The sequence below is a fragment of the Xyrauchen texanus genome, chromosome 35 (assembly GCF_025860055.1).
Source record: "Xyrauchen texanus isolate HMW12.3.18 chromosome 35, RBS_HiC_50CHRs, whole genome shotgun sequence".
Classification (NCBI taxonomy): Eukaryota; Metazoa; Chordata; class Actinopteri; order Cypriniformes; family Catostomidae; genus Xyrauchen; species Xyrauchen texanus.
The window spans coordinates 6574492-6590812 of NC_068310.1; the positions used below are offsets into that span (position 1 = coordinate 6574492).

General features: G+C 38.2%; 1 protein-coding gene across 4 annotated transcripts in view; it reads left to right on the top strand.

Moving 5' to 3' along the window:
• The window catches only part of LOC127629144 (cadherin-like protein 26), a 65665-nt gene extending 56175 nt beyond the window's left edge, over positions 1-9490 (top strand). For 3 of the 4 annotated variants that reach the window (XM_052106228.1, XM_052106229.1, XM_052106231.1), the window contains 3 exons: positions 954-1013; positions 2141-2215; positions 8400-9489. In XM_052106228.1, the coding sequence (XP_051962188.1) occupies positions 954-1013; positions 2141-2215; positions 8400-8618 (354 nt within the window). In that variant the 3' untranslated portion in view covers positions 8619-9489. Of the gene's footprint in view, positions 1-953; positions 1014-2140; positions 2216-8399 lie in introns of all 4 variants that reach the window. The other variant, XM_052106230.1, reaches the window with a different exon arrangement.
• The last annotated feature ends 6831 nt before the right edge of the window (positions 9491-16321 follow it).

Sequence of the window (16321 nt, forward strand, 5' to 3'; positions counted from 1 at the left end):
TTGTCTTTGTATTCCTCACCTGGTTTCCGCCACACACGTTGACACCATCTGAACCAAATAAGTTTATCTTGGTCTCATCAGACCACAGGATGTGGTTCCAGTAATCCATATCCTTAGTCTGCTTGTCTTCAGCAAACTGTTTGCGGGCTTTCTTGTGCATCATCTTTAGAAGAGGCTTACTTCTGGGACAACAGCCATGCAGACCAATTTGATGCAGTGTGTGGCCTATGGTCTGAGCACTGACAGGATGACCCCCCTACCCCTTCAACCTCTGCAGCAATGCTGGCAGCACTCATACATCTATTTCCCAAAGACAACCTCTGGATATGACGCTGAGCACGTGCACTCAACTTCTTTGGTCGACCATGGCGAGGCCTGTTCTGAGTGGAACCTGTCCTGTTAAACCACTGTATGGTCTTGGCCACCATGCTGCAGCTCAGTGTCAGGGTCTTGGCAATCTTCTTATAGCCTAGGCTATCTTTATGTAGAGCAACAATTCTTTTTTTTCAGATCCTCAGAGAGTTCTTTGCCATGAGGTGCCATGTTGAACTTCCAGTGACCAGTATGAGGGAGTGTGCGAGCAATGACACCAAATTTAATGGTTTAGACATCAATGGCCGTGTGTTGAGTTATTTTGAGGGGACAGCAAATTAACACTGTTATACAAGCTGTACACTCACTACTTTACAATGTAGCAAAGTGTAATTTCTTCAGTGTTGTCACATGAAAAGATATAATCCAATATTTACAAAAATGTGAGGGGTGTACTCACTTTTGTGAGATACTGTATATATATATATATATATATATATATATATATATATATATATATATATATATATATATATATATAAATATATATAGTGTTTGTGTATTTATACTTTTAGATTTTGTAAGTATTAGCCTTTATTTAATGTTGATGGACATTTAATAATATATTTTTTTTGCTAAAGCCATTTCAGCTTTACCGAGCATTGCCGAGCTGGTCAATGGCCCGAACCAACACAGTCAGGGTAAGCTATTCATATTATTTAAAATAATAATAATAAAATAAACTCATATTTAGTGATAATATGTATTAGGTTTATGATAAAATATTAGAAAACATTTCATAGCTCTAGCTCTGCATCCCGGTGACAATTGACAATGAAAATGGACTACACCCCCCAAAAGGACACTACGCTATCCCACCCATTCTATTATTTATTTAAATGTACATACTGTAATTACACCTATACATAGCCATATTCTACTACTCTCATCCTGTACATACACTTACACTTATTCTTACTGCTCTTATGTTACCACACTGCACATAGATGTACATATCTATCTATATGGTTCATACAGATTATCCATATTTACTGTTTTCTTACTATATATTCTGCTAATACACTGCATATATCTACATTATTCTGCTACTATTTCAAATGTCACTGCTATTACATTGCACATATATGTACATGTTGTTCATACACTTCTCATATTACATAGCCATATTTATTCTGCTCTTAAAACACTGCAATATATTTCTGTACCTGCCTATGCACCACCTGTCTATACTTGATATCACATTGCAATTTTCTGCTTTTTATGCACTTCTGGTTAGACGCTAACTGCATTTCGTTGTCTTTGTACTTGTACTCTGCACAATGACAATAATGTTGAATCTAATCTAATCTAATATATTACTAATTTAAAAGGGAATTTATTAAAGGGCATTTTTCTTTGCCCTATATTTTGAGGCATTTTTGTCACTTTCATTGCCATCTTTTCCTCAAGCACTCATTATTTTTGTCCCAATGGTTCCACTGACACCTAACTGCATAGATGCAGCATCACACAACAGCAAATGTTCTCAGTTACTGATGTAAAACTGTAGAAATGTGCTATTCACAGTCAGCATGGTGGCATTCATGAATGAGCACCAGCACCATGTGCAGAATAAAGCAGCTTTTTCTCTAAGTCTTAATCTGTGTTGAGTCTTCATCTCATGTGAGTTAACATAATTTTTACCAGGTTTTAAATTTTTAAAAGTTTATCCATTAGCAAAAATCACTTAATGTGTCTTTAATTAACTATTAAAGACAATACAATGCCAAGTTGGCTAGCTCAGTGTTTTGTGTCTCTTGATTTTCAGAGTGGAGTGGGTCAGATGTCCCGCAAATACAGCATGGCTCAATCAGAAAGGAACCTGGCTGAGCACATTGACAGGGTGAGATCCCTGATGTAATCACTTAACATCATTTAATTGCTATCCTAATAACTGTTTTCCACTTGCACATTTTTTATGCAATTATTTTCTCATTATATTTGCAGGCCAAGCAAACAAAACTCTGACAATTTACTGTAATGATCATTGCCCAAAAAGTGGGCATGAACTTACCGTAATTTCCGGACTATTGAGCGCACCTGAATATAAGCCGCACCCACTGATTTTTAAATAAAATATTATTTTGAACATAAATAAGCCGCACCTGTCTATAAGCCGCAGGTGCCTACCGGTACATTGAAACAAGTTAACTTTACTCAGGCTTTAACGAAACACGGCTTGTAACAAAAATAAATAGGCTTTAACGAAACACGGCTTGTAACAAAAATAAATAGGCTTTAACGAAACACGGTGTGGCAGCGGGGGCGTTGTCAAGCGCCCGTCCGGGAGAGAAAAGCGGTAAGGGTGCTTACACCTGAGCTAAATTATGTCTAACACCGGTGTCTAATTTCAGTAAGCATGGGGAGAGCGGCATAAAAAGGCAGCAGCCACAGAGGTGAGAAAGTGACTCTTCTTGGCGCATAGAAGAATTGAGAAACTTTATAAAATTGATTGTAAACATTGCTGTGGCCATTAAAAGCCTTACCTGGAACACCAAGTGCCCTGCTGAAAACTGTCACACTGGTGCCCGTGTGACAGTTTTCCCAAGAAGGACACGTGAAGCAGGGCACTTGAAATTAGACACCGGTGTTAGACATAATTTAGCGCAGGTGTAATGGCCCTTACAGCTTTTCTCTCCCGGACGGGCGCTTGACCACGCCCCCGCTGCCACACACGGCTTGTAATAAAACATTTGCAGTAAACAGTAGCCTACCAAGAAAGTCATTGGTCACTATCTTCCTCCTCTTGTGCACATGAAACCACTGAAGTCATCTCCTTCGGTGTCGAGTTGAATAGCCTCAGATTTAGTTGTCTTTTTGCACTGAGTCAATTCCTCACGCTGCTGTTTCCAACGTCTTATCATCGACTCATTAAGACCAAGCTCCCGTGCAGCAGCTCTATTTTCTTTTCCAACAGCCAGATCAATCGTCTTCAACTTGAAAGCAGCATCATATTCGTTTCTCCATGTCTTTGCCATGGTGAGGTTGACAAAATTACTACCGTAATCAGAATGATGGGAAGTTTGAGCGCGCTCGATTTAATCTAAACAGTAAACAAAAAAAGTTGTTTTGACCTTAACCCGTTCGGCAATTTCATTGGTCTAATGAAAGCTTCACGCCGCCAAAAAACTGAGCACGTCACAGAAAGTTTTTTAAAATTTTTTTTTATAAAATTTGAAAGCGGGAAAAATCCATATATTAGCCGCATCATTGTATAAGCCGCGAGGTTCAAAGCGTGGGAAAAAAGTTGCGGCTTATAGTCCGGAAATTACGGTAGACATTTCTGAAAGTCATAATGGCTGATATGGCCAATATGTCCATTGTTGTGGAAACATAAACTCTTGCTGAAATATTCAGGAATTTGTCACCTTACTGCATAATTTGCCTTTTGCGCACACTGGCCTTACAACATCTTAAATAGAAAAAAGTTTTAATAGGAGAACAAACATCCTGTCTGTGTTGGAAATAAGAACACTATCACCATCTACCTGCAAGAGGCCTCTTAGTTTGAGGTCTTGGGGTTCATGTTCAGATTATGAAGATCAACAGATCATAAAAGGAGCGCTCAGTATTTCTTTTTGTTGTGCTGGACATACACTGACATCTGCACCACCTAGCAAAATAAAGTTTTCAGTCAACAAAAGGGTTGCACCTTCAATGCGACAAAAAGGGACACTTGAAAAAAGGCGTTGAAAGAATAATAGCATTATGAAGCATTTTGCATAAATGCATGTGATTGGATAAGATACAAAATGGAGAGCAGCCCACAAATTGATGGTTGTAGAGTGTTGTTTAATACACTGTTTTTAAAATCACCACTGTTTGAAGGGAAATTGATTTCCATTAGTTTCATAATTTAAATTCACTCTGTTACATTTACTTAAGTAATTTTTGGGAAAAAATTTACTTTTAAAATAGGGTTCAAAGTGGGTACTATTTACCCTCACTCAAGTAAATTTCGTATACATTTTTTTAACTTTTACTTCATTACAATGGGTGGCGTTATTGTCGTTACATTACTGGGTTTCATTTTAATTAATGTTTAATTTTTTTAGAGATTATTGAATGGGAGCTTTAATAAGAGAGCGGAAGTTCACTCACACAGTCTGTCACTCAATCTCTACTGCAACATCAAACTCTTCAAAGTGAAACAATTTCTTCACTCCACACAGTGAAAAAAATTATAGTTTCATCATGCAATGCCTTCATTTAACACCAAGACAAGCTGATATTTCAAGATTAAAATCACAGCTCCAATTTAAGGCAGCACGCTGAGGTAAGTTTTGGCTCTAATTCTAACGCTGGCTTTTCTGTGTAATGTGATGGTCATTTATAGGGTGATTCTGTAACTGGGCTCTTATGGCATCAGTTTTTAAGTGTACATTTTTAAATCAGTGCAGCAATATATCAGTGCGCTTTGTACTGCGTCCCGCATGTTATAAGCAGTATTTAAGCATTTACTCCTTGCCCTCGCAGGGGTACTGGAAACTATCACAGATACTTCAGGCAGATTAACTGTATAAATCCATGTAAACATCCAAGTTTAGTGTAAATCACTGCCATTCGCATGATCAACAACTGGAGCGCGAACAGACAGCATTTCTGCTCGTGCACAGTGAGGTGCGCGGGGCGAGCGCGTGTGAGACGTGGCAAGCGTATGGCGAAGAGAGTGGCTGTGTCCATTACAGTCAATTTCCTATATAGTGAATGGCAGTTAGTGCACTATAACTGCAGAAACAAATTTTTAAATACGTGGGCCTTACTTGTTATACTTATTAAATAATATAGTAATACAATATATTTTCATTCTGTTTGTCATTTTTAATATATACTGTGTGTTAATAAAGAGTAAATAAAGAGTAAACATTTTAAATACATTTTAAAATGTATCAGTATGTCATTGCTATATGTTATTATGTTAATTTAATCAAGTTTAATCATGATTTGTCAAAAAGTAATTTACTACTTTCAGCATGAAATAAAACATTGCAGGAGTGAAGGAAGCAGCTTGTATATCTTCCCTGTGGTGGATTGTGGGAAATTAACCATTGTCGAGTGTACATCAAATGTACACTTGAAATTAGAGTGCATTGTGGATAAGAATGAGTAGGGAACGAGTGTGTCACTCAGAATTCAGATACTCCAACAAAACATTTTATCGAACACTCAAAACTATATATCGCACTTTATAGTGGTTAGGGGACGGTTTTAGACACAGCGAGTGTTTGTGACCAGAGTTGGTGCCCTACGTAGGTTGCATACTCTGCATTTAGAGAGTGGCGGTACTGCTGTACAGAACTAATTATCTAAATACTTACAACACTGAAAACTGTAAATACACTGAAATAAGAATCCACACACGAGAAGGCCTTTATAAAGCATGATCTTTCTTTGGGTTATATTTCAGCATTATATATTATTCACATTTTCATTGTAATAATTACTTGAACTGTTTCCAAACCTCGCTTCTTATTGACAAATTTATCCAGCTCTGACAATAGCCCTTAAAGGGATAGTTCACCCAAATATTACAATTCTCATTTTTTACTCATCCTCATGCCACCCCAGATGTGTGTGACTTTCTTTCATCTGCTGAACTCAAATTAAGATTTTTAGAAGAATTTTTGGTCCATCCATGCAAGTGAATGGGTGGCAGTATACTAAAGCTAAACAAACAAACATAAGTCAGCATAAAAGTAATCCATAAGTGGATTACTTTTAGTGGGAATTCATAGTGGTTAATTCAATATCTTCAGAAGTGATGTGATAGGTGTGGATGAGAAACAGAGAAACAGATCACATTCACATTCTTCTTGTGTTTTTGGTGATTCACATTCTTCTCTGCATATCATCCCCTGCTTTCTAGCAAAACATGACAAATATTGATCTTTTTCTCACCCACACATATCATCACTTCTGACGATATGGATTTAACAACATGAGTCTTATGGATTACTTTTATACTGCCTTTATGTGCCTTTTGGAGCATCAACATTTTGGCCTACAGAACTAAAATATTATTTTAAAAATCTGAATTTGTATTCTGCAGATGAAAGGAAGTCATACACATCTGGGATGGCATGAGGGTATATGATGAGAGAATTTACATTTGTGGGTGAATTATCCCTTTAAGGGCTCTTGTCAGATCTGGATGAAATCTCTTTAAAGTGATAGCTTAGCCACAATTGAATATTCTGTCATCATTTTTCTACCCTCATGTTGTTCCAAACCAGTGTGATGCTTTGTATTATGTGGAACACAAAATATGTTTGAGACTAACAGTCTCACTCACAATTCACTTTCAAAATATGGAGAAAAAAAAAAACATTCACTTTAGTAAATAGTGACTCACTACATTCTGTCATTCTTGGGCAAACATTCTGTATAATATCTCCTTATTGTGTTGCATGGAAGAAAGTCATATGGGTTTGCAACAGCATGTTGGTGAATGATGACAGAATTTCCATTAATAATAATAATTCTGTAGTACATGTTAAATGTGTATTATGTAATGGAATATAGGGGAGTATAGTCTATTAGGTCATTTGTGAAAGTTAAGAGTTACTCACTACTTGAGCACTCTTTTAATTGGATACTTTCTTACCCTTACTCAAGTAATGATTTATGTTAGTACTTTTACTTCTGCTTAAGTAATCATTTTTTTAAGTAATTGTACTTTTACTTGAGTACAGTTTTTGGCTACTCTACCCACCTCTGTTCATTTGGTAATTGTCTTTATACATAACAAGAGTTCCCAGCAGACTCTTCTGCTTTTTGTAATTGAAACTCGGTTCTTAATTCTATTTATTATTTTAAAAATAAGAGAAGTGACAGATGACTTTTGAGAGATGTTGTAGTGATTCCACTGAAGATATACACTACCAACAGTTTATTTTCTTATAATCTTGGCCTTTTGTTCTAAAAGCTTATTCTAAAAAGCTTGAAGTTATTCCTGTAGATACATACATTTTTTGCCCACTGTGCATAGGAATTTCTATACAATAACACATTTTGTTTTAATGTTTTCTTTTTCTCTAATGGTTGAGGTAGAACAGATAGTTACGGTGGCCCAGAGGTGCACAACACAATTAAATTTGCTAAGCAAACAAAAGTTCACAACACATCGGAATTAAGCCACAGCAAAACAAAATTAAGCTACAACACAAATAAATAAGCCACAACACAAATATATTAAGCTACAACACAAAGATTAAGAAAGGACTCAACAAATCGTGTCAAATGAGTTGACTTAAAATAATAATGTAATCAAAACATACATCTGCTTTATTTTAATTGGGAATGTCTTATCGTGTCTTGTACTCATGTAAGCATGTAATACTGACAACAAAGTTTTAAAAATCTAAACATTATTATTATTATTATTATTATTATTATTATTGTGTTGTGGATGAATCTATTTGTGTTGTGGCTTAATATATTTGTGTTTTGAATTAATTTTATTTGTGTTTTGGCTCAATTTCTTTGCATGGTGAACTTTTGTTTTCTTTATCATTTTAGTTGCGTTATGCACATCCGGGTCACCGTAGATAGTGAAGGAAAAATAGTAAACAGGTGTCCAGTACACTTACAATATTTTCAGTGCTGTTTAGAAAGCATTTCAGGATGCTCCTCATGAAGTTGTTTGACAGAATGAAAAAAAAAGAAAAAAGTTTAGAAAGATAGCTTCGATTTGCTCTTTAGATTTGATGAATATTTTGAGGTTATTGCATAATTTGCAATACTTTTATTTATGAAATTTCAGAGTTTTGTTGACTTTGCTATTACTCAAAAATGTGGATTAATTATGTATTAATAAAGAATGCACAGGTGTGCCCAAAAACTTACTTACGTAGTGGATAACCTGTAGTATTATAAGCAGATCTAGAAGACACCACAAGGAGGCATCATCAACAGGGATTGTTTGAAGAGAGAAAAAACATTCCACACATCAGAATAAATTACATTGATCACAAATGATACAACAACACTGATTTTGATATTTCTCTTTCCATTATGTTAATATGTAGAAAATCTATGGGCTTCCAGAAGAGCAAAAAGACTATCCAGAATATTCGCCACGTCAATATTATTATGAAGGAAGAGGCAGTGATTGCGAGTCATTGGATAGGCTGTCCACCAGCAACCTTGGAGATAACCTGGACTTCCTGCAGAAACTTGGGCCAAAGTTCAATGCTCTGGGGGGAATTTGTCAACAGACAATAGACCGCAGAAATGTGCAAATTTGAAGAGGGATACTCTATTGAGACTTGTGGAATTCTGCTTTAAATTACTCTATTTTTATGACTTCTATTACAAGCTTTTTCTCTTGCAAATTACTTTTTCACTTAAATCTTTATGGATAATCCTGACAAGAACTTAGTTGTTAATTTTTGGCTCAATATGAATGAAAAAAAGCATAGGTGTTAATAGGAGAAATGTCAAATTGATGAGTAAAAGATCAGTTGGGTCATACGTGTTAGGCAGTACCACTGCATGGGAACACTTAACTTTTAAAATATTGAATATGCTATGATTATTTCAATAAAAGGTTACACCAGACTTTCTGAGAACAATGTGTTGCTCAAGTTTAAGGACTTAAACTTTTATAAACTTTTTTATAACTTGTTTATTTACACAATGACAAGAAAATTAAATGAAAACTGAAAATGCCTGAAAACTAAAGCAATTGCTCAGAGAGGACTTAAATGAGGGTGTACATCATTTTGACGTTTTTATAATTTATGTAATTATATTTTGAATTTTTGGTTCTTTTACTGTATTCAGATTGTTATGATAACAGGTTGGGATGAAACAAATCAAATAAGATATATGAAAAGACATTGAAGACAAAGGAAAAATGAATACAATGATTACTAATTTAAGCCCAAGACATTTGAAACTTATTATTTTTAAAATATTAAATTTTCTGCAGTTTTAGAAGTTGACATGGAAGTGCACGACATGGAATTATAAGATATTTAAAAGAGGTCATGGGGGAAATGGCAGCCTCCATAAAACATTTTTTTTTTAAAAAAAGCAGTGACATTATTTAAAATTCACCTCATGTTCTTTTAAATGTGACATCACAATAAAAGAAAATGAATAGGATCTTTGTGACAAAATAGGGTTTTATGATGAGTTTGACATTATTTCAAATGTATTCAGACACATACAACAGGCACATGAAAATTGACTGCATAACAGGAATGACCTAGTTCATCACTTTGTGTTATGAATTGTGGGAAGCAGGACAAGGCAGACGAGAGGTTTGGATCTAACCACGGCTTTTATTAGTAAGAACACAAAAATAAACAGACTCAGGAACAAATGAAAGTCCACGATGGGAAAAAAGAAAACTAAACACTAAATAACATACTAAGCGAACAGGAAGGGTGCAGGTAGCGAACATCCGCGGAGGGCTGGGTAATCCTCGAACGGGTTAACAGGCAGGGAACATGAACAGCAGGGTTACCTCGAACGAACAGACAAACAGCAGGGTATCCTCGAACGAACAGGGAAAATCAGGCAGGGAACATGAACAGAGAGAGTGGTCACTGACATGGCGCAGACATGAAATGTCAACGATCGACAAATGAGAGGAGGAACAACAGGGTTTAAATAGACTGACACGATGATGACAAAATAACAGACTGTGCAGACAATAACGCAGTGACAAGGGCCGGGAATGACGGGAAGTGTAGTTTACACAAGGACAGTGAGACTCGGGGCGGACAACAGGGAAACAGTGACATGGAATGTGATCGGTGAAACGTAAAACACGGTGCAGACAACAAGGGATCAGAACACGGGGCAGACGACAAGGGATCGTGACACTTTGTATGATAACAAAAACAAAAAACAAACACTACACATGAACAAAATAAGACAGTCTATCAGTTGGCAGTAATACAGCGTCAATACATTTAGCTCCAATTGTAGAGTACACCTTTTTTTTTTCCATATTGCTACTTTTTGTAAAGATGTTTATTTATTGCCACTTCAAGGGAGAGTATAGTTCACACAAAATGTTTAATTCTGTCCTCATTTACTCACCTCATGTTGTTCCATAGCTGTATGACATTCTTTCTTTTATGGAACAAAAAAGGAGATCTAAGACACAATGTTCAGTCTATATTTTTCTATTTTTTTCAGAAAAATATGCAATGAACATGAATGGTGACTGATATATTATTACTAATATTTTGCCTAACATCTAATTTTGTGTTCCATGGAAGAAAGAAAATAACAGTGGTTTGGAACAACAAAAGGATGAGAAAAAGTGATGACAAACTGTTTATTTTTGGGTCAGCTATGCATTATAGATTGCATTTAATCCAAAATTGGATTCATCCAAGTTATTTTCAAATATATTGTCTTGATGGTTTTGGTGTACAGAGTTCTGAGGGCTTGTGGTGTTGTCTGCAATTATTTGTTTTCTTTAAAAAAAAAAGAAAGAAGACAGAGTGAAGACCATTTATAGTGGGGTGAAAAATCTTGCAATCTTTACTGGAGATCCACTCATGTGACATATGCACAAAACTATAATGAATGATTTAACATACACCTTGCAGGTGCAACCTAGACACATCATCAGTGATGTAACCTGGAGTCATCGGGTGTTTCGGGTCTCTCAACATCATACACCCTACAGCGACCCAGCCTGGGGTGATCAGTCCCCGACTTGTGACTAGGTAGCATGTGTGATCCAGGGATCACCCCTTTTGATCCACAGCCATCTAGATGCCTTTTCAGCAGCATCCGTGATGTTCCTGATGGCTTTCTTAATGTGCAGTCCCCTTATTCCTAGGAGCTTGAGGGCCCTGTAGAGCGACTGGCCGGTAAACCCTCGGCAGCCTCGATGGGGATGCAGCGGGTCTTCCATCCTCTGCTACGGCATTCACCAGCCAATTCCTCATACTTGGCCCTCTTCTGTTCAAACGCCTCTTCCATTCTGTCTTCCCAGGGCACAGTCAATTCCAGTAGGACCACCTGCCTTGATGACTCTGAATGGAGGACCATGTCAGGCCTAAGTGTAGTCGTGGCGATGGTTTCTAGGAATTTGAGCTGCTTTCCCAGGTCAACCTTTATTTGCCAGTCCCGGGCTGTTGCCAGATGTCCCCCTGCTGGGTTCCTGCTCTGTGGTGGTTTCTCTCCAGCCTTGACAAATGCAATTGGGCGCTGTGCTGGCTGCTGGTGCCTGCTGAGGGAGATCCCTGTGCTGATGGCTTCTGCAATGACCCTAAGCACCTGATCGTGGTGCCACCGATAACGTCCCTCTCCCAGGGCTTTAGGGCAGCAGCTTAATATGTGCTCCAGGGACCCTCTTTTTTGGCACAATGAACACAAAAGCATGAAAGAGCAGCAATCTTAATATGGTCCAGTGTGTTTTAAGGTATGCCATAAGATCTTTTAATGTGAAGAAATTTGCATGCTGTCAGGACACAAAGCAAGAGATCCAAATGCAGAGGAACAGTTCACAGAATTTACTAAAGTCAATAACTCAGAAGCACAGCACGCCTGGCGAGCAGAGAGGAACCCAGCACCAACTGCAGTGTAGAGATGATGGGTGTATTCTTAAGTGTATGTGTGTCATGGTAGTATGAAGAGCAGATCCATGAAGAATCCTCAGGTTAAGTGTCAGTGGGGACAATGGCGAGTGAAGATCAGGCTTGAGGTGAGTTACTCAAACACACAACAATAATATAGCACTGCACATGGAACAAAGAGGAGTTTAAATAAGGAGGCAATTAACAAGGGACAGGTGCCATCAGCATGGAAATGCTGATCACATATACCAGTGGCACCTGACATACAACTCACCAAGACTATGACAGAAACATTGGTTTTTGGGTGGGGAACATTGGAGGTTGGTACCCGAGGCTACACTGGAAGGGTGATAACCCTGTTGACAATGAAGGCAAGGAATTGTGGGCATACTCGACCCAGCCTAAATAAGAGATCCAAGAAGACGGATAACTAAGGGATATTTTTATTTAATCATTCAGTTAATCTATTTTTGATAATTGAATTAATATGTATGCAATATGCAATGATCTAAAATGACAATGTGTAATCAATGTACTATGAATAACAGCATTATGAATGTTATTCAATATGTTATAGATATTTAATAAATAATTTATTGATTTAATTATAATTTACCCAGTTTAATAATCAAAGTGCAAATCAATGGAAATATGCAACTTAATTCTCAGGAGATTTGCAGTCTCTCTCTCTGTATCTGTCACGACCTCGCTCACCTGCACCGTGTCTCGTGTCGTCTGCACCGTGTTTCGTGTCGTCTGCCCCGTGTTTTCTGTTTCACCCGCCACTAGTCACTTTCCATGTTGTCCGCCCGTGTTTTCTGTTTTACCGTTCACGCTCCCTGTCATGTCTTCCTTGTTGTCCGCCCGTGTTTCACTGTCTCTGTGAAAACTACACTTCCCTTCTTCCCGTCGCTTCCGGCCCTGTCTGCGTGTTATTGTCCGCACCTGTCTGTCATTTTGTCATTACCCTGTCTCGTTATTTAAACCCCGCTGTTTTCCCTTCCCGTTGTCGTGCGTTAACGTTTCGTGTTGCATGGTTACGTTTCGTGTTGGCGCTATTTCTGTGACCACTCTCTCTCGGTTTGTGTTCCCTGCCTGTTGTTCCCTGTTCATTGGAGGTTACCCTGCTCTTTATGTTCTCAGCCTGTTGTTCCCTGTTCGTTGGAGGTTACCCTGCTCTTCGAGTTCCCTGCTTGTTAACCCGTTCATGTTATCCCAGCCCTTCGTGGATGTTCTCCAACCTATGTTCATCTGTGTGTTAGTTTAGTTTTTCCCATCGTGGACTTTTCACACCCCTGTCTGCCTTGTCCTGCTTCCCTCACCAAATCATAACAGTATCTCTCTATATGGCTTTTTATGTGAATGATCTTGAAGGATATGTGTGTGTGTGTTGATACTAAAAGGATGATTTAATGTTTTAATAAGAGCAGAGCTGGTGTCCAAAAAAAGGAAGATGATATATGTGTGTTAATTAGTGCTAGAAATGAGATGAAACACATGTGTGTGGTGGACATACATGTCTCCATCTTACAGCAATGTTTTGTGAAGCCAATGACTGTAATAAGGGAAATAATTTAATATACTAATCAAATTAATGCAGCAAGTAATGATAGTTAGTCTATATAAAATATGTAACCATATGTGATTACAGTGTGTTTTATGCACATAAAATGAAATAGTCATGCTTTTGCCAACATTGAAGCAAAGTTGGGTCAGGATGACCTGCTATAAGGAAAACGGTGATGACAAAACTAGGGAGGCGTAAGATGATTTTATTGGATGAAGTGACCATTCCTCAAAGAGATTAGGAGAACAGAAACTGTCAAAAAAAAATGCATGATTCTGAAATGTAATTTTAGATGCTTCATGGACCATCTCGGCTTTGTTACTCTGTAATAAAAGTCTATTTTTGGAATCAGAACTGCGCTTCTGAGAAATCTTTGACTCGACTGTGCTTTGATTGCTGTTATGGAGAATCTGCCACAACATAATTACTTGGTGCCAGAAAATGGGATTGGAACAGGAGCAGAATGAAGGCTGCCATGTCGGGCTGGCAGGGGGAGAGCTGCACAAACAGGTCCACTTGAGGTAAGCAATTTTGCTTTTAGTATAACAGTTTTTTTAGTTCGCCACATGTCTGTCTGTAGTGATAAGAGCATTCTTAAAAAGCTTCTTCAAATTAAAGAACAGACAAAATTCTGATTCCAAAATAATTTACTTGCATGCAAAAATTTGTTATACTATTAAGCGGGCCTTGATGGATAACAGTGAAAATGTAAGACAAATGTGTAGAAAGTCCTATGGATACCGCTCTGCTATTTTAGCAAGAGGTCTGCACAGGTAGGCATGAAAAGAAAGTCCTACGGATGCCGCTCTGCAACATTAGCAAGAAAAATTAGGCAATAATACAGCTTTTCGTCGTGTCGAGGAAGTGAATCGCCATGAAGGGCTGCTTGGTAGGTCACCTAAGAGATGTGGTAGAATAGTTGCGTTTTAGAATGTTATTTTTTGAGAACTCTGATTATAAAGGTCTTGTGCTTGTAAAAAGTTTCAAAGTTTCTGTGTTTGTGAGAGTGTTTGTATCTGTGCCTGAAAGTGTGTGTGAAGTGACTGTGAAGTGTGATTGATTGTAAAACTGTGCATTAGTTCATGAGCCCAGTAGAGGGACTGGAATGTATGATGAGTCCTTAAAATATATAAGAAACACAGAGTTTATGTTTCATGAGTCCTATCAATAAATCGACAGATGTGAATGGAATGTTTCATGAGCCCTATCAATAAAGGGACAGGTGTGAATCGACTGTTTTATGAGCCCTAATATAAAGAGACACAAATGTTGTCTAATAAAGAAAGTTTGTCTTTGTGGAGATACTTAAAGGAGGGCACGGAGAATCAGGTTCCTTCACTCATATGATTAGGCTTTTATTACAATGCTTGGCTTGATTGGGCGCCACAAAATCCCCACTGCCTGACTCCACCACACCCCCCAATTTCTGGAAATACATCGGAAATATCATACAGTTGGTGCTGCCATTCTTGAGCTTGGAGCAAATTCTCCTGTGTTAGTTGCCCCAAAGTGTGTAGTTTTGCTCTAAGATCAAGGACGTATTGAATTTCGTTCTTACTATTTGAAGGTCCCTCCTCCCAGGCTTCAAGCAAGACATCAAGCACACTGCGTTGGCACCTCTCTCAAATGGGGAGAAACCATTGAGAAGGCTTGTGGGACCTCCCGTACTGCAAATAACAGGGGATCTAGCCATTTATCCCAATTTATATTATCGTTGTGCATTTTAAGAATCATATTTTTGAGGGTTTTATTAAATTGCTCCACCAGGCCATGTGTTTGCGGATGGTACACGCTGATGTGAATCGATTTAACACACAATAGTTCATAAAGCTTGCGTAGTGTCCATGACATAAAAGTTGCGCCCTGATCAGTGAGGATTTCTTTCAGAATCCCCACCCGGGAGATTATTTTGAAGAGTGCCTCAGTGCGGCAACACTATGTGCTGAGATGTTGCTCAGAGGCACTGCTTTTGGATATCGCATTGCATAATCCACTAGGACCATTACAAAGCGATGTCCGCGTGCATTCCGCTCTAATGGGCTGACGAGATCCATGCCAATTCTCTCGAAGCGGACGTCGAATAGAGAAGGCAAAATTCCCTTCAATAAATTTATAAAATCAGGCAAGTCAGTCCCCAAGATCAGCGGATGGGTGAGGCAGAAACTAACCGCGGCCTCCACTCTATGCTTTTTTTCATGGAATTTAATCACAGGTCGATCGGATCTTTCCAACTTCAGGCTATCTTCAGGACTTCGACCAACCCGTTGCAGGATGTCCTTCTTTAAGTCTGCATATGTCAGGAGGCTCATTGCCGGCAGTTGTTAAGCCATGAGCTGGGCTTCCCTGGACAATAGCAGGATAACTGGGAGGACTCTACAGGCTGATTTACTTCCATCATCTAAAGGATGCTGGGTTTGAGCACCAGTGTGGAGATACTTAAAGGAGGACACGGGGAATCAGGTTCCTTCCATCAGGTGAGTAGTCTTTTATTACAATGCTTTGCTTGATTGGGCGCCACAATACACCTGCCTCTCAAAACTTCAGCTTCACAGTAAATTAACAATAAACTTCAGATTATCAATGGACTTAAAATTCTCAATAGACTTCAGCTTCACAGTAACTCTTTAGATTAATAATAAACATCAGATTCAGACTCTCTCTCTCTTGTCTGCTGGCGGTGTGGCTCTTTTATGCTGCTTTCCCTGTTCTCACTGATAATTTAGCTCAGGTGCAAGCACCCTTACCGTTCTATCTCTCCGGATGTACACTTGACTACGCCCCCACTGCCACAGTCTTGTAGATGTTGAATGAATGTTGGAAATAAAAGCCTGTCTCT